Source organism: Engraulis encrasicolus, chromosome 12, assembly GCF_034702125.1.
Source record: "Engraulis encrasicolus isolate BLACKSEA-1 chromosome 12, IST_EnEncr_1.0, whole genome shotgun sequence".
Lineage (NCBI taxonomy): Eukaryota > Metazoa > Chordata > Actinopteri > Clupeiformes > Engraulidae > Engraulis > Engraulis encrasicolus.
The window spans coordinates 51080930-51100617 of NC_085868.1; the positions used below are offsets into that span (position 1 = coordinate 51080930).

The 19688-nt window shown below is 40.9% G+C and overlaps 2 protein-coding genes across 3 annotated transcripts in view; both read left to right on the top strand.

Annotated features, from left to right (window-relative positions):
• The window catches only part of gk (glycerol kinase), a 35269-nt gene extending 34061 nt beyond the window's left edge, over positions 1–1208 (top strand). For both annotated transcript variants that reach the window (XM_063212803.1, XM_063212804.1), the window contains one exon: positions 810–1208. In XM_063212803.1, the coding sequence (XP_063068873.1) occupies positions 810–820 (11 nt within the window). In that variant the 3' untranslated portion in view covers positions 821–1208. The remainder of the gene's footprint in view (positions 1–809) is intronic.
• A 3801-nt stretch (positions 1209–5009) lies between these two features.
• Positions 5010–19688, top strand: part of dis3 (DIS3 exosome endoribonuclease and 3'-5' exoribonuclease) — a 35614-nt gene continuing 20935 nt past the window's right edge. Inside the window, exons 1-2 of the mRNA XM_063212421.1 lie at positions 5010–5305; positions 6023–6180. Of these exons, the coding sequence (XP_063068491.1) occupies positions 5087–5305; positions 6023–6180 (377 nt within the window). The 5' untranslated portion in view covers positions 5010–5086. The remainder of the gene's footprint in view (positions 5306–6022; positions 6181–19688) is intronic.

Consider the following 19688-nt stretch of genomic DNA (forward strand, 5'->3'; position numbering starts at 1 on the left):
TCTCCATCTGAACTCTTGCTACCATAGTGCAATGCTTAACTAACGTGCTTCAGTAAGTTGTAACAGCTACACATCAGCCCCTGTATTCAATGTCGTCATTGTAGCCTGTCTGAAATTGTTATTAAAACATTGTCAATGTGTGTCCCTGCTGCTGTATTTGTCTTCGTCAAAAGCCCTGCACACTTTGCTACCTGCACACATTGCTACCTGTGCTGGGGTGAATTTCTCAAAACCAAAGTTGCTTACTACATTAGCTACTTTGTTGTTTTCAATGCATTTTCCCATTGGCAACTACTGAAGTTGCTAACAGGCTAACAACTTCTCTTTTGAGAAACTCACCCCTGTATTGTATTTATTCATGCTATGATGTCATGTATTGAAATGAGAATTCCGTTCAGATTTCTGTAAATACCAAAGTGGTTGGTGTTGATGTAAGATTAAAGAAAACATTGAAGTTTCAAATGTACAAATATGATTCTCAAAGTATATTTTTTTTGGTAGAAATATAAAACGGACCCTGTGATTTGTGTGTGTTAGATGTGTACTGTATATGTCCAGAGCCCAGGCTCTTGGCGCATATGATATGATGAATTGCATTTGAAGACATTTTAATACACTGTACTATTTAAGTATTTGCAATTAGGTCATTCTAATATACTGTGGTATCAAAATAGACCAATATACTGTATTATTTAAAATGCACCAATATACTGTAAAATTAAAATACACTAATATGTTGTTGTATTTAAATACACTAATATGCTGTAGTATTAAAATACTTTTTGTGTGTTCTTTCCTTACTGTTACAGGGCACAAGTAGGCAGCTGGATGAGGGAAGTACGCAGCAGTGCACTCTGCCCAGCAGCAGGGGGAGCTCACGAGAGCTCTCTCCCAAACCTGTTCAGATGTGTTAGCCCTGCTCCCGGCCCAGCACGCCTGTACCTCCCTGCCTGCCTACAGACACTAAACCCCGATCCCTGCACCCCAACCCAGCCAAGCCCCAAAACTCAAATGTGAAGTTGTGAACATTGTGTCCCAGCATCAGCAATGTAAATGAAGAGCCCCGCCACCCCCCACTCCCCAAACCCGCCCCCCCTTCTCTACCTCCACACGAGAGATGCCGCCATGGGAACATGCGCACATACACACCCGACCTGAACACGCGTCACTTCCCAGTGCAGCTGACTGAGCCAGAGGACGTGTGCGTGTGTGTGGAGGACGGAAGGGACCGCAGACTGTGTGAGTGTGATTGTGAGTGTGTGTGTGTGAGAGAGAGAGAGAGCGAGCAACGGGTGTGTGTGTGTGTTTGAGAGAGAGAGCAACGGGTGTGTGTGTGTGTTTGAGAGAGAGAATCGGAAAGTATACACGTGTGAATAAGTCTGAGTGTGTGTGTGAGTATGAGGGAACCATTTTTATGACTACTCCAATCATTATGTCATGGTACGAGGATCTTGCTGACTGGCTATTCCATAGAAGTGGTTTAGTGATCACTCCGCATACATTAGCTCAGAGAATGTAGCCGACTGGCTTTGTTCTTAAAGGAGTATGCCACTATTTTGGGGCTTAATACAGTTAAAATCGTTGGCTGGGGTTTATAAAGGTGTTAGAGTGTCTTATTTTTCATGTTAAGCGTTGTCTTGCTTTAAGACAAGTTCAAAGAGGGAATATAAAGTATTGACTTTCACTAGCTTAGCGACATATTCCCTCTTTGAACTTGTCTTAAAGCAAGACAACATTTAACATGAAAAATAAGACACTTCACCACCTCTATAAACCCCAGCCAACGATTTTAACTGTAATAAGCCCCAAAATAGTGGCATACCCCTTTAAAGCCACCCAAAGCTGTTGGTCCATCACCAGAGTGTTGACTCCCTCTCTTGAAGTTAATGTGTGTGGTAAGTGTCCTGCCCTACAAAATCAAAGTCCAGTAATTTTTTTTGCCAACATTGAAACTGAGAAAAAAGCCTCAAAGCCTTGGCATTAGGTTGGATATTGTAGGTACTGTGCATTTGACATGGCAATATCTCTAAAATGGGACACATTTGGACCATAAGGCTTTGGCACAAGATGAGAGGCGTTATGAAAACGATTTTCAGCCTAAACTCAATTTTGACAAAAGTTACATCACTTGGCCTTTGTAGGGCAGTGTGTATGCCAGCTCTATGGACTAACCCCTTGGTCAGACTCTCTGACCACCATTGCATTTTATGTATGCATTTACTCTTGAAGATTGATTTCTTGAACAATAACAAAAATCTTCAATGAAGTCATGGTACACAATGTCTTCCAAAATGGTTGGTTGATGTTTTTTTTTTCTTTCTTTCTTTTTAATTTAAATGAACTACTGTCTTGTTTTTTTTAATGGTTTGTTTGCTTGTTCATATGATTTGTACAGAGTTTGGAGATGCTTTGTGCCACTGAGTGCGTCTTAATATGCAACCTTGCCTCCTCCACTTGCCTCCTCCACTTGCTTCTCGTCATGATGACATCACTGACAACAGCATTATATTTCAATATCTTGCAAAAGCTCAATTGTAGAGTCTTTTTCTCATTTTTTGCAATTGGGATGGTGAATGAAAAACAGTCCCTCAAAAGTTGTTGTGGCTAGGCTGACAGCTGGGAAACTTTATTGTTTTCTCCACGGAGGAGGGGCCAGGAGGCGGGGTGAGGAGACAAGCGCAAGTGGAGGAGGCAAGGTTGCATATTAAGATGCACTCACTAACTGATGCACTGTTTACTGAAACAGGAAGAGGACAGACTTTGACTTTACCGCTCTCGCGACCATCTGAAAAATAGAATTAACTGCACTTTAGGAATCATCATCTATTTTTCCAGATGTGTTATGTCCAATTATTATTATAATATGTATTTTTCGGCCAAGTTTTTTAAGGCTTGCTGTTTGTCCTGCTGAAGTGTGTTGTCATTTTGTCCTGTGAAATGTCGTGTACAAGTTTTGAGGGAAAGTAATGAGCTAGGATGGATAGGGATGTACTGAGTTCTGATTTTTAAGGTTCTGACGAACACCGAATCCACTGCTTAAGATTTGGTTGAATCCGAAACCCATTACCTAACCCTACTCTGTTAACCGAAACTGTACCCTGTACATCTTGGATGTGGTACATCCCTACATAACAACTACTGTACAAACGTGATGGTGATAAAAGCTGGTTTAATGAACCGAGATGATGAAATTGTAAATGGTGTAAAAGTAGCAGAGCCGCAAGGCTGTGTTGTTTTGACTAACCAAATGGCCAACGAAGCTTTTCTGGGGCGACTGCGTTTAAAGGGACAGTTTGGTCAATTTCAACATGCAGTTGTAATGCTCACACTACCCTGGACTTGTCAGTGCCTGAGATTTTTTTTTTTTCTTCAGCCGTTTCCGAGATCCTGGTCATTGTAATGGGGGCAGCTCTTTGTTTACATTTCAAAAAAACTTTTTTTATTTATTCCCAAAAACATCCAAAAGGTTATAAAACATCAGCAGACAACTAGCAAACAGCAGTACCTTTTGGGAAAATATTTGGACTTGGCCTATGTTTCATTTTTTAAAAATGTAAACAAACGCTGCCCCCATTAGAATTGCTCATAAAAATGTGGCATCACCAGGTACTGACAAGTCCAGGGTAGCGTGAGCAATACAACTGCATGTTGAACTTGACCAAACTGTCCCTTTAAGGGCCAAAATGCTGCCCCCTTCTGGCAGAACCAGGGACATGTTGAACAAAACTGGGGTGCATTTCTCAAAAGGGAAGTTGTTAGCTTGTTAGCAACTTCGGTAGTTGCCAATGGGAAAATGCATTGAAAACAACAAAGTAGCTAATGTAGTAAGCAACTTCTCTTTTGAGAAATGCACCCCTGCACAGAGAAAGAGAAGGTCTTTGTTTGTTTGTCCGTCTGTCCAGCAGAGGACAATCTGGTGAACCTTTTTCCTTTTTTTAAAAATTGTTATTACTTTAATTCGCATTAATACAAAGAAGAAAAAAACTTGATGCCAATAGTTGTGAAGCTGATCCACTGGACATGAGGAGTCTTTGATGAGTGACACCTGTGCCATGCGAGTGATGTCATGGTGAAGCAGTGCGATGACGTTTCGATGGCGGGCTGCTAGGGATAGAGATGTGTCTTCTGTAGTTATACTTGAACGATTTTAATACGGTGAGAAGGAATGGCAGCGGCCAGTAGCCTATCCCTTGACCAGAGGGCAGTAGGACTTAATGTACGTTTTAATGGTTAAATTATTTTCACTATTTTAACTGTTGATAGACATTTTTTTAATGCAGTGTGTGCTGGCATGACAAATCAACTGATATGTTTTGAATGTGATGTTTTAAATGCAGTCTTTTGAAATTGAGTTGTTTTTGTGTGTTCTTTTCTGCCTGTGCAAAAATAAACTCTGGTGGTAGCATTTTAAGAAAACTGTGTCGATAAGCATGTTTATTTTTAAGTTGTAAGAAACCTCAAACAGAGGTAGCCTAACCTCATTAATACAATTTTAATAATTTGCTGGGCATAAATGGATGAGAGGTTGTATTAATTACAAAGATTTGATTATATGCATAAATATACTCCCTTTGTTTATTTTGTATCCCTGATATGATGGTGGGAAGGGATTGGGAAGTAATGATATGCCAGGCTACAAGTGTCTTGAATTCATAGTTTGCCATTAGGATCACTGGTTTAAAAAAAGTGTCTGTCAGGTGCAGTTCAAATATAGTGCCATAGGTGGCGCTATGTATTGTTGCTGTGTTGGGAAAGAGACGGAGAAGAAGAAAGTTCATGGGCCAAACAAAAACAAGCAAAGAGTTCACCCACTATATTTGTTTCTTGTAGTTACGTCTTATACCTTGTGTGCTCAAATGCGATTCTAATGCTATATATGAAAAGAAAAATAAAACCACAGAAAAGCAATGTTATTCTATTTAAGCAAAACCAATTCGTGACACGTTTCAAGTTTTCAATGTAACCCCGGAAATAGTTTGTGTTTCCCAGCTCCCGCGTGCACTTGCCCATGCTCGAATGTTTACGAAGCTGTCGGGTGTGAGTGTGTCCATCCGATGAGACGTGTAAACATATTTCCACATCTAACATGCTTAAAACAAAAACATTCGTGAAAAAGACCCGCAAGGGTGGAATACTGAAGGTAGTTCGAGAGCACTACCTGCGAGATGACATTTGGTGTGGGAGTGAAGTCTGCGTGGAGTGCAAAGACGTGCACCCGGTGCTGGAGCAGGACCCGTGCATGGAGAGCAACCTGTGCACCTATCCACATTATCTCATTCCAGACACAAACGTCGTTCTGCATCAGGTATCGTTTTACTGTTCTCCTCTAACTACGTGTGGTGCTATCACGAAAATCTTTGTAATCGGTTGACAGTGTGACAGAGAGACACAGATCAATGCTGTCCTCCTCTCCCAACAAACTCCATCTACTAGAAACTAGAACTAGTTTCACTTGGGGACCCTCTTCTCCACGCTGTTGAACTTTGTTTGTCTCATGAATCTGAAATATAAATGATGGTGTGAAGAATTAGTCATTCATTCATTCATAATCCAAAATGTTGCAGCAAGAATTCTAATCAAAACAAAGGAAAGAGATCACATCACTCCAGCACTGATGTCATTGCACGAGCTAACAGTGAGATTTAGAATTGAGTTTAAAACTCTTCTGAGTTTATAAGTCACTAAATGGCGTAGGCCCTAAATATATCGCAAATATGCTTGATCAATATCATCCTAATAGATGATGTCTTCGGTTGCTGCAAAAGGCTGGAACCAACTTCCTGTCCAATTTAGAACTGCCCCAACAACACAGTATCTTGTTTTTAAAAAGAAATTAAAAACCGCTTTATTGTCATCTGTCTTGGTGGTAGTTAATGACACACTACAAGGTAATATATATTTTTCTACTCTTTAGCACATTGAATGACATTTATGTATGATTCATATGCTATATAAGTAATATTGATTGATTGGTCATTTGATAATAACCAAGGCTCTCTCTCTCTCTCTCTCCTTCTCCTAGATTGATATTTTGGAGGACCGGTTGATTAGGAACGTCATCATCTTGCAGACTGTTCTCCAAGAGGTACGACACAGAAGCGCGCCTGTCTACAAGAGGATCAAAGACGTCATCCACACCAAGGAGAAGAACTTTTACACCTTCACAAACGAGCACCACAGGTTAGAGCTTCATTATCAAGGCTTTAAATTAGCAGTTTTCATCACCGTCCAAAATGGCTAGTATATATACATCTTATAAGAGTGATTCTACAATTCCCCTACGCTTTTGGCAAAAGCAAAATGTCAATTATCAGTATTTTTTTTCAACTAAATGACCTAGATGTTTACATAGTGTATATATTTAAGTTTCCAAACAAACAAATTGCCAAGCTTAATCTTAAATCATTTGATAAATACTCTAATGAAAGCGAACATTTGTTTAATTATTTTGTCAACAGTGTTATGGACAAATACTATGTCATTTCAAACATATATAAAAATACTACAGAGTTAAAACAATATATGTTTGAAAGTGCTTATGTCCCTTAGCAGTAATGTTGTCATTAATCATATATCAATATAGAAAATGTGATTGTTGAGCTTCATAAGTAGGATTTTATGAGTCACTGTGATACAGACTGACACATTTTTCATCATAAATCCCTGTAACGTCTGATTTGAATATAGTCACCCTCCTTACACAAGATTTCCTTCTCCAGAGATAATCCCTAGTGTATGTTCATAGGATTTTTCCAACACATAAGGGATCAATAGCGCAAAAACACTTTCAAAACAGTCAACGGTGTTACTCAACTGTGTTACGGTCAACAGTGCAGGGGAACAAATCGGCACTTTTTTAGGAGAAAAAAACAGAGCAGACAAACCCATCTCCCTAGAACACAAATTATTTTGTTTGTTTGTCTGTCAATATGGATATAAATTGGCAAAAACATACTCCTCCTCAACTGTCATCAGTGTTGCCAGATTGGGCTGGTTCCCGCCCAATTGGGCTGCTTAGGATGGCCGTGTGCGGGTAAAAATGGCATCTATCAGAAAAACCTTCCCACTGCCATATAAATCAAAAGAATTGGGCGGGTTTTTAGGGCGGATTTTGATCATTTTTTGGGCTGGAAATCATCAGCCTCATCTGGCAACCCTGACTGTCATACTTAATTGTAACACCATTGACGGTAACACCGTTGACATTTCAGCCATTTTTATGGTGTTGTGCTAACTGAGGACCTCAGAAGTTCCTCCACAACACCTTAATCAATTCATGTATCTGTATGTTTTATCTGTGTTTTTCTACATGTGATTTCTAATTCAGATTCTTATGAATATGTTGATAACACTGTTGACAGGCAATTTTCCCGCTATGAGAACATGAAAAAGAATGGATTAAATTATGGAAGGATGGAGCTCAAAATTTACCAAAAAGTCTTCCCGTATCCTGCCAAAGAGGTTATGACATCACGTGATGTTATTCGTATGGCCTAAGACCAAACCATTACTGATTTATGGAGGAGGTTTCAGACCGTGACACGGTTAACACAGTTTTTGTGGACACACACAAAATGGCAAATTTCATGTATAATGGAAAGGACAGTGGTCTTTCGGACAGTTTTGTCATATTGTGATGATTACTGTGAATCAACATTTGCAATCGTCTTGGGCAAAACAATTTTCTTTACATGCTAATATGAAGACTGAATCTGACATTTGGAAAACAGGACGGCATGAAAACGCCCAAAACCAGTATTAAATATTCATTCTTGCTGAGGGAAATAATGCTATGTCTACACTTTCTGTATTATATGAAAGATAAATGTTTTCTAATGTCCAAAACATCATTGGATGCAGTTAATAGTTAGTGGAATTGCCAAGTAAAATTCACGGACTTAAAAGTGTAGGCGAATTAGAGAATCACTCATAAGCCAAACACACACCCACTAAAGCAGGGGTGGGGAACCTTTTTCATTCAAAGGGCCACTTCAAATTCATCCCAGGGCTGTAAAAGTCCTCCAAGGGCCGTACTATGAACACAAACCAGGATTTTCCCCGTCACTTTAGGCCTATATTGAAGCCAGCCACCTTTTAAACAAACGCCACCTTCTCTAGGTTCCCTGAATATAACTAAGTGGCTAGGAAGTTGGTCTTTTCTACTAGCCAAACTGAAATTTCACCAGCAGTTGGCTCGTGTTATTTAATGTCTCTTCATCACAGACGGTTTTCTGGCAGGCCTACAGCTCAACACAGTGCCCTTCGATTGAGCTGTGTTGTCCCTATTCGAAAAGCAAAAAGTGTCGTCCTAGTCACGCTTTGTCAAGCAGTAGGCCTACCAGAAAACTGGCAATTTCAGAACTTACATAGTTTCATTTTACATAGAACTTACTTTCAGTACTTGAGAAGTATTGTTAAAACATGTCTACTTGCAATACTTAAAGGGGTATGCCACTATTTTGGGGCTTACTATAGTTACAATCGTTGGCCGGTGTTTATAAAGGTGGTAATTTAAAGTGTCTTATTTTTCTTGTTAAGCGTTGTCTTGCTTTAAGACAAGTTAAGAGAGGGAATATGTCGCTAAGCTAGTGAAAGTCAATGGATCCGTGTAGCATAGACATTTTGAATAGCCTACTTCACTACCCCCACATGACATGAGTGTGGTATTAGAGCACTTCTATTACACTCATAGCTGGATTGGCCACAGGGAATACAGGGCATTTGCCCGGTGGACTGTTGATGATTGTTGCCTGGTCCTCCCCTCAATGTTGTGGTATCAGTCCTCATGCCGCTACAGCAGACCTCTCTGAGTCAGAATTAAATATTACGTTTGGCTGTTGTGGTCAAAATAGCTCGTAATAGACGACTAAAAATGTTGTCACAGGCTTCACTGTCTCTCTCAGTGTCTGGCGGAATGGTCTTAGCTGAAATTGCCCAGTCTGATTCCCCCCCCAGTCCAGTCTATTATTTTCGGATGTTTCCCCGCTATAAACAACTTCAAAAACGCTACACACTTCATCACAAAGATCTCGTCAATCAAACCGAGGCACAGAGAAGGTCATCTGACCACACAGTCTTTCACTGGCCAGTGTTTTCAGAGGTGTCTCACTGTTACAACTCTCTGACCCGGATGCAGGCTATTCAATCAGGTGGCTAGGCAGGCTAAACATGGTCCGCGGTTCATACACCGGCTGCGACCGTAAAATGAAAGGCTGGAACCCCGACCGTTTTCACCGACTGCCACTGTCTAAACCAGCCATATTACGGGAATGGCTAATAGCATTAGAAGTGGACGAAACTGACGTAAAAACCCGGAGGGATCGCTACTACCGTGTGTGCAGGCAGCAGATTTGAAGAGTTGCATGGAGAGTACAGGTAGGAAGACTACTCTTACAAAGTAATTGCAACACGGTATAATATAACATGGATTCAGCTTTGTAATAACACACTGGTGTACTTACATCTGTAAGAGCACTTCTAGTACGACTTTATAAAATTCCTCCAGCCCTCCTCCGTTGCGTAATGGTCCATACTGACCTCGCGCGCCCTCGTCAATTAGAGTCTAGAACTACTTCACTGAAACTACTCTGGCATGACATCAACCACATCGAATGCCTCAGGTCGCACAATTTCACTTGCCATCCCGCGCTAGTTTGTTTTGACAGTGTATTTATCTCCTGTAGTGGGCTACATTTACTGCACCTGTAGGCTATGCCTTCCCAAAACAGAGTGCTTGCTGGCAAAGACGCACAGTGTTGCAACCAGTTTCACAGATCCACAGACAGTCAAGATTCATGAGCCAGACACATTTACACATGTTCCTCTCTTCAAACATACCTCCATAGCCATGCGCCTTTTTGGCACAGCATTCCTCTTTAGACGGTTTCGTTTAGGTGTTCCATCTCCCTCTTCTTGTAGCCATCATCCTCGAAATGCTCCCTCCACACACGATAGTAGCGATCCCTCCGGGTTTTTATGTCAGTTTCGTCCACTTCTAATGCTATTAGCCATTCCCGTAGTATGGCTGGTTTAGACAGTGGCAGTCGGTGAAAACGGTCGGGGTTCCAGCTTTTCATTTTACGGTCGCAGCCGGTGTAAGAACCGCGGACCATGTTTAGCCTACATAGCCACCTGATTGAGTAGCCTGCATCCGGGTCAGAGACAACAGTGAGACACCTCTGAAAACACCGGCCAGTGAAAGACGTGTGGTCCGATGATGTTCTCTGTGCCTCGGTTTGATTGACGAGACCTTTGTGATGAAGTGTGTAGCGTTTTTGAAGTTGTTTATAGCGGGGAAACATCATANTTGGCCCCGCCGTGATGCATTGGCTGCGTTTTTCACCAAAAAGCTTAAAATTAGCTAACTCCATAACGGCGCGGCATTGCCCGGAATGGCTCATCATTAGATACATTATGTGGCATGGGAAAGCGATGGTGAAACTTTCATTTTACGCCGGAACTATCCTTTAAATATTACGTTTGGCTGTTGTGGTCAAAATAGCTCGTAATAGACGACTAAAAATGTTGTCAGAGGCTTCACTGTCTCTCTCAGTGTCTGGCGGAATGGTCTTAGCTGAAATTGCCCAGCCTGATTTTTTCCCCCAGTCCAGCCCTGATTACACTCGAGTTAGTTTTTTGATTTAGTACTTCTACTTGAACTTTACTCCACTCATCTAGTCCAGTACTTTATACAATACTGCATTTCACACATGCTTTCAACTATGTCCCCCAAATCATCCCTCTTTGTCATTTCAATGAAACAAAACAAAAGTAATTCACCACAGCTCAAAAGCATTTATTCATATAGCACTGAATTTTGAGTTGTATTTGTTACATTGAAAGGCAATGCCACACATGCAAAAAATCAACAACTGCATGAACTATGAAGTGCCGTGTTGGCCGTGGTGCTTGATCATCATTGCCTGTGGTCATATCCAAGGTCATCCACCCAAATGCCGGCTCCATATTTCTGGAACTTGATGTTGTGGTTTCGGGTCACGATGAAGGACCGGTCGCTGGGGACGTGGTAATTCTCTGAGATCATCTTCAGATTGTCCTCACAGCACTCGCATGTCTGCAGGAAGACGCTGGCGTAAATCGTACCCTCCCCAGCAAACTTACAATAGTCTGCGGCAGGGAGACGGTGCACCCTCACTCGGCTGTCATTAACGTAGGTCTCCTTCATCTTGATGGAACTAGACATGTCTGCATCACCCGTCACCATCTTCTTCTTGAAAGCACAGGATGCCTTGAGTTTGGCCGAGGTTGCCACGCCCCTCTTAACCAGTCGCATCTTGTCGGTGCTGTAGGCTATCCAGATTGGCAACCCCGTGGCATTGGCCACATGGGTGTTGGAACGAGAAACGTCTGAGCCCATCGTTTGCAAAGAAAGCAGCTGTGAACAACACAATAAGACAGAGGGAATGCTAAGTGTCATCAGATTAATCAGATTAAATATTAATCAGTAATCACAAATACTAGAATTACAAAGTCATATATTTTATTCTCAATTCAGTTGAAGGACTTGGAATAGTAGGGCAAAGTAGTCGTAGTGATGGCAGTAGCAGGTGTATATTTGTCGCAAGTTAAGCAATTTGCAAAACAAATGGTTCCTGTAAACAATTCATTAGTTATATAAAAGTAAATAGGAGCTGGTAAATTTGGGTATTAATTAATTCACAATCATGTCCATGATAGCCTCGCGAGCCATCCTACGTACTTCCGCCAAAGGATTGGCTCCACTACGGTAGTCTGGCCGTGCTTCTCTGTGGAGTGCCTGGAGCAATAGGATTTTGATTGCAACGCCCCCCCAGAAAACAGCCAATAAGCGATAAGCGCCCCACGTGGGAGCGAAAGGGGGAGGACGCTCGTGACAATGACGTACACATCTGCGCCAGAGCCATTGGTCTGCGCTATGTTGTTGTTGAGTAACTGCCGTGAGAGGTGTCCAATAATTTCAAACCATAACTGAGTGCAAACTTCCTGCTTCCTGCAATCGCTTCAGAGCAAACAAATGCCAGACCGTAAAAACGAAATGAAATGGTAGTATTATGGGATGGTCAGGACCAGGCTATGTCCATGCATCCTTTTACGTGTAATTCACAGTCTAGCATGCGTGAAGGTTACATACACAGTACAGCCAGGCTAATGCTATTGTGCAATCATATTTTTGGCGATAGCTAGAAAAATATTGGTGCTATTGCTTTCTACTTTTTATGGTGGAATACAAGCATGAGCGTACAATTACTTTCCGAATTTTTACGAGCTACGATTAATATTACCAATTTTAAGTGGAAAAATGTGAAAAACGGATGGATAAGGATATACCCATTCGGCAGCTCTGGCTCCGCCCATGAAATTGCTTGTTTTCCCCCACGTTGGCTTATCAATATGCCAAATGACTGGCAGTGATTGGACCACACGAGCATTCGGAGGGGAAAACAATGCAGTTTAATGGACGGGCCAGAGGAGCCGACTGGGTGAATATTATGCAGGTTTGCCGTTTTGGGAGTTTTTACCTTTTAACAATACATTTAGAGGGGATTCAATTTAAAAAATTAAGTCTAGTATTAAGTCTAGTCTAGTCAAGTATAACTTGCATAGTACGAAGTTCAAACTTCCCCTTGCTTGTGTATTGCACTCGATTTACATAGAGCCAATGATTGAGAACCTACAAGATGTTTTCAGTGTGTATAAGGTCAGGAGACTGAGATAGTCAATCCATGAATCGCTTTTTCTTGAAGCATTTGGGGGGTTAAAATGATGTGCTGAATCTTGTACAGTGAGATTGAGCGTTAACTAACATGTGAATAAAAAGTTGGTCTTCAAGGTGTTTGATTTCCTGTTGAACCAGACCCTGAATCCACCCCCAAGAATTTCACATAGCTTACAGAATTCAGCTTCACCCCTTACTTGCCAAAAAGGGTCCAACTAAGATACTGGGGACAATAATCCCCTTCCATATTATCATCAGCAACTCCAACCCCACCCTGCTGGCATTTGACACACATGTGACAACAAAGAGTGGGTGAAACTGAGAAAGAAAATTGTCAAAGTTTTTGAGGTGGACTTCAGGGTGTGGTTCAACAGGAAATCAAAGACCGGGAAGAACAACTTCATGTTCATGTTAGATAAAGCTCCATCTCACTGTGCAAGGTTCAGTACATCCTTCTTACCCCCCAAACACTTCAGGACAAAGCGATTCATGGATTGACTATGTCAGTCTCCTGAGCTTATCCACACTGAAAACATCTTGTAGGTGCTCCATCAGTGGCAGTTAGGAAGCAATACACAAGCAAGGGGAAGTTGGAACTCCATACTCAGCAAGTTATGTCTGATTTAGACAGTTCTAAAAAGGGATAATTAACATGGTTTTGAGTATTCAAGACCAGTAAAGGTTTTGTTGTCAATGGAGGTTATATAAGACGCAAGGAAGATGGCTATGGGCTGATATTGAAGGGTAAACATTAAAGGAATACTAGACTTGTATTTTTTTTATCGAATCACCCCTAAATGTATGGATAAATAGTTAAAAACAGCAAATATTCTTATCCACCCAATTTTTGCATTTTTGCGCAATTCTTTCATTCATAAATGCAGTATCAATCATACATACCTTTTGCTCTGCATCAACTGTGTGTTGGTGTCTCAGTGCGGTCACCGGGGCTGTATACTGTGGTCTGCATGCACACTCAATATATACTCAGGGAACCCCAAAGAGGAGGTCCCTCTTTCACTTGACCTGTGCAGTGAATGCGTAACTTAAGTATGTCAAGACAAGTCGAGACAAGTGTAACAGGGTTAGAACAGAAGTTTAATATTGCGTTTGTTGTGGAAGGAAAATCAATCCAACTGAAGAACTATTTATATTTATCTTATCTTCTGTTTACATGTTAAATGTTAAATGTTCATTTGTACTGTATTTATTATTGACCACTTATTGTTACCAGTCCATCACTGTTACCTGTCCTGTCTTGCACTTTATGTCAGTCTGTAAAATGTCAGTCTTGTATATGTCTATGTCCTGGCATGGTATAGAGAGAAAACGTAATTTCATTTTCCTTGTATGTCTTGTGTTGAAAGAGTTATGGTATGATATAATGGTGTGTATGTGTGCATGTATGGGTGATGTTTACATGTTTTTTGGGTCCAGTCCTGCATGTTAATTGTTTTTTGTTTGTCTAATGTGTTGACATGTGTTCTTTGTGTAAACACTTAGACTATCTGTGCCCATACCAAATTTCTCTCTAGAAGAGACAATAAAGGCGCTTATCCCTATATGCCCCCAAAACGTGGAGTCACAGGTTTGGTCGATGCCCAAATAAGGATATTGTCAGTGCCGTGTGTCAATTCCTCCGGTCAGCAAACTTGCCCCCTAAGGGTTGGTAGTATTGGGTAGGTATGGTAATACTGAGGAATGCCATGAAGTGAAGCAAGGGGACCCTAAGGCCTTCCGCCCACCAATTAGAGGCAAGTTCTATTTTGTCGGCGCCGCCCATTGACTATCATTGCAATGTTTGTGTGAAATTTCAAGTTTCAAGTTCAAGTTTCAAGTTTATTTAGCCATATCAACAGTATAAAAATACAGTTGTTAGGAATGTTGCTTGGTGTGCTCACACAACAACACAAACAAAAGACAGGGGTATGAAAGGGGGGGTATAAAAGAAAAACAGGGCGGGGGGGGGAGGGGTGGTACACAAATAAATAAACAGGGAATGGCATACAAAACATTGGAGACATAGAAAAGTGCAATGGAATATTTAAAGTGCATGGTATGTACAGAAACAGTAGTAGCATTGTGCAAAGTAACAAAGGATGTAGGAAGGCCAGGTAGTGGAGTAGTTGGGTTTGGGGGTCCGAAGCAAAAGTGCGCCGGTGTGCGGCCGGTCTAAGGCTGCATTCCTCAGTATTACCGGTTACCTATATTACCAACCCCCATGTGTAGATGGGTTTGTCCACCAGTGAATGGCCCACCCAGCCCCTCAAAAACATACTACTCTTACTACGCTTTTGTGTCTCTCTATAAAATCTACATTAAGTTTGACCAGTCTCCAGTGTGCAGTTAACCCTCTATTACAGGGATGTCAAACTTAGGCCGGAGCCATTTTATTCGGCCGGCGAGATCATTTCATGTTTTATTACAGTGTATTACAGTTTTATTATGTGTATTACAGTTGGCCCACATACAGTTAGGGCCATAAATATTTGGACATCTACACAATTTTCATGTTTTTGGTGCTGTACACCATCCCAATGGGTTTGTAATGAAACAAACGAGATGTACATTAACAGTAGACTTTTAGCTTTAATATGGGGGTGTTTGCGTCCAAATCGAGTGAACTATGAAGGAATTATGACATTTTCTATCATTGCCACCCCTTTTTTAAGGGACCAAAAGTAATTGGACAGTCTAGTATTTATACATCAAATTTTCATTTTTTTATTATTTGGTTGCAAATACTTTCCAGTCAGTTACAACCTGTAATTTGCAATCCATATACATCAATAGACACCGGGTTTTATCCCTGGTGATGCTATAGTGAGCTCTATTGCAACAGTCTTCAGTTCCTGCTAATTCTTAGGGTATTTTCCCTTCAGTTTTGCCAGCAGCAAGTGAAATGCTTGCTCAACCGTACTCAGGAGAGGTGATTGACTGGCCAATTGAATAATATTCCACTTTTTTGGGGTAGAAATGGCTTAGTGGCTTTCAGATGAAGCTTTGGGTCATTGTCCATCTGCACTGTGAATCATTGCCCAATGAGTTCAGAACCATTAGGTTTAATTTTAATTTTAATTAGGGTTAATTTTTCCAACATTCTGAACTCTTGGATTAATCATATTCAATGTTTCCCCATCTATCAAATGGGTTTGTTTTGATTATTTTCAACCTTAGGCCACACCAATTTAATTTGTTGGTTCTCGGATTCGCCGCTTGTATTTTGTATCAAAATGAAAAAAAAAAAAAAACGGTTTCAATACCCCAAAAAATGAAATCGCTTAAAAAAACCCGAAGACTGCATGTTTTCATGAACGGAGAGGTGTCTCTTTAGTAGTTGGAGGTCATGTGACGTAGAGAACCAATAAAACCACTCCTTTCAACAAGCCGATTACGACTAGCGAATCAGGAAACGCGTTACATTCAAATGGTTTTACAGACAAACATGCAATGGCAAGTTGAAGCCCCTGTGGGTAGTAGCAGCGGTGAAACACAGTATGGCTCTTAGTGGAATTAGTGGAGTGGGATAGCAGTTTTAAAAAAGTAAAACAACAACTATGGTCCCGCTTGGAGGAAGCAACCCCCCTGGTTACCCGTAGCTTAATTTCTCGCCCTTCCTCGTTCACAGGCAGCCCGACGTTTCAGAATAGAATGTTCGACTTCGCTCAACTATCCGAGTTCACATGTGCCAGCGAGTTTTGTGTTCTCAACCAGGCGAGTTTTGCAACGGAGGAGAGAGTTACTATCACGGTAAAAACAGCAAAATGACTTGAGGATATTTTAAACACGAGAGAGTCACAATCACGGGGAAAAACTAAATGGCTTGAGCGGATATTAAACATTGCCACACAAAAACGCAGACGGGTGCAGAGCTGGCCAAACAACAGGTGACGCGCTAGTCTGTCGGGACTTCTGTGAGAGTTTTTAGATAGCGACTAGGGCAAGGCATCGTTCATGCACCTCGAGACAGCACGAGCGAGAGAGAGAGAGCGAGAGAGATGGAGAGAGAGAGAGAGACTGAGCGAGCGAGCGCACTAGTGCTGTCGTGTCTGTTCGTAGCGCTTGCTAAGAAACCACACTCATTATGCAGAGGGAGAGCGCTCAAAAACGGGGAAATAGACAAAACCCAATTCACCTCAGATTCCACTGTAAACATAGGCTAGGCTATTTGTGCCTAATGATTTTAAAAATTATGACATTTTTAGCAGGGTTTGTTAAAAAAAATCCATCCATCCATCCATCCATCCATCTATCTTCATATTGTAACTCTGTACTTGTGCCGTGTATTGCAGAAAAGGCTGGTATGTTGATCTTACTAGTCAAACACATACTGCCTACTTAAAGGCTTAAAGGCTACTAATTTGGTCTTTTCTACCAGCCAAACTGCTTGTAGTCAAGATGTGTTAGTTAGGTAGCCTACTGTCATGTCTTTTATAAAGAGCACATTTGGAAGACTAGTCTATAGCACATGAAATGCTCCAGGTCTTTTAAAATATAGCAACAATAATATAATAATAATAATAATAATTATTATTATTATTATTATTGTTGTTGTTGTTGCTATTATTATTGCTATTGTTATTATTTTAATTATTATTTTTTAAAGCTGAGGTGCGTGTGTGTATGGGGTGGTGAAAACATTTGGGTGCACATACATTTTGTGCTGGTGCACCTAAACAAAAATGTAGGCGCACCAGTGCAACCAGTGCAAAAAGTTAGTCTGGAGCCCTGAAGTGCCAAGAAAAAGTCAAGAATCTGAATCAGATTGGACTGTTTGTTTTGTTAAAATTTAATTACTGTAACTTTTTCTGTTACTAGTAGTATTTTGTGCACATTCTGTACTCAAAGAAGAGTGAGATTACATTATTTTTGGTCTTTTATTTTATTGATTTTGGGACTTGTGCTTGTTGGTCACTGTTGTACGTAAGTGGTCTAACATTCTAAAGTTGTACTTGTATAGCTTGTAATTCCATTGATATGGTCACAATGCTGTATTTGCTGTCTTGTTCAATGAAGACTGCGGTTTCAGACTGTTGAATCATCTCAGTTTATTCAAACCAGATTAATATAATAATTGCCCTATGAGCTAATTTTGTGCCTGGTCTATTTGGCTGCCTTAATTCCCTTCTACACTGTCCTTCTCCGTGTCCAGGTGTTTGCCTGTCTTGCACCTTCCTTTGGAGGTCCATGTGAGGCTGATATACAGGTGGTATAACATAACAGTCCCCTTATTACATCCGTGGCATTACCACACGACTAATTTTTTTTTTTTTTTTTTCGCCCTCTCGCTTCAACTTTTTCCTGAAAAAATCCGAGAACCAACAAATTAAATTGGTGTGGCCTTATGATGGCTTGCATCACTGATGGTGACAGGTGGACTTTGGATCTCATGACATTCCGTAAAAATATATGGAAATGTAAATTGAACACTTCAAATGAACTCTAAGACCTTGTATTGACATCTTGGTGATGGTGTAGTAAGGGAATAACACACATCTGACTGGAGAATAGCTGAGAAGCCTACTGTCCAATTACTTTTGATTCCTTGAAAAGTGGGCAACACAGACAAAAAACGTTGCTATTTCATTCCTGTTAATGCGATATGGATGTTAACACCTTCACATTAACGCTAAGAGTCTACAGTTAATGCACAGCTTGTTTGTTTTATTTCAAATCCATTGTGGTGGGGTATAGGGTGGAAAAGGATGATAATTGTGTTGCTGTCCAAATTTCTGGCCCTAACTGTACATCATTAATGTATAGCGTATATATTATTTGCTGCATCACAGGATGTGCTGGCACATTTGAACAGATATGATTGGAAAGAGTGTATGTGAAATTTAACTATGAGTATGAAGTGCATGCATGCACAATTTTAGTCAATTTTTTTAAATAATTGTTGAGTTTGGCCCGCGACTTCGTTCCAGATATTGATTTTGGCCCTCAGTCAATTTGAGTTTGACACCCCTGCTCCATTGCATGGACAACTTTTTAAACATTACATCATACAATTTCTAAATGTGTTTTTTTTATTTAATATTGATTAAATAATACAAATTAAAGCAAAAATCATTAAAACATTTTTGGGGGGGCGGGGGGTAGTTTGTAATTTGTTGCCATATGGCAACAACGCGGGTTCTGTGAACTTGCCTTGAAATTGATTTTCTTTCGAACACTCACTCACTCACTCACTCACTCACTCACTCACTCACTCACTCACTCACTCACTCACTCACTCACTCACTCACTCACTCACTCACTCACTCACTCACTCACTCACTCACTCACTCACTCACTCACTCACTCACTCACTCACTCACTGACATACACACAAGATCTAGCATGCTCATACAAGAATTCACATTCTTTCTCTAACACACTCTCTCACAACACACACACAACCAAGGGGGTAGATTTGGTTTGAGCTTTGTCTCTCCACCCCCCCCCCCCCCCCCCCCCCCCCCCCCCCCCCCCCCCCCCCCCCCCCCCCCCCCATTTTCCTAGATTTTTTTTTTCTTTGTTCATCTACATGAATCTCAAAGTAATTATCGAATGAATGTAGATGAATCTAGATTAAAATGGCTCATTCAGAATCTAGATTAAAATGGCTCATTCAGAATCTAGATTGAAATGGCTCATTTAGACCAGGGTTCATCTCCTTTTTCCAAAATGAACAGCGCTATCAATTGTGTTTGACTAGTCTCCAATATGCAGTTAAGATAAAACATATAAATAAGACATTGATAATAATCTCTTTCTCTCACTGACACAAACACGCACGCACACACACGCGCGCACACACACGCACACACATGCACACACACACACGCATACACACACGCCACGCACACAACAACAACTAGCATGCTCATACATGAATTCACATTCTTTCTCTAATACATTCTCTCACAACACATACACACAGTGCAGGTGCAGTGTGCGCTTGAGTCCCAATGACAATGGGAATTGGAGT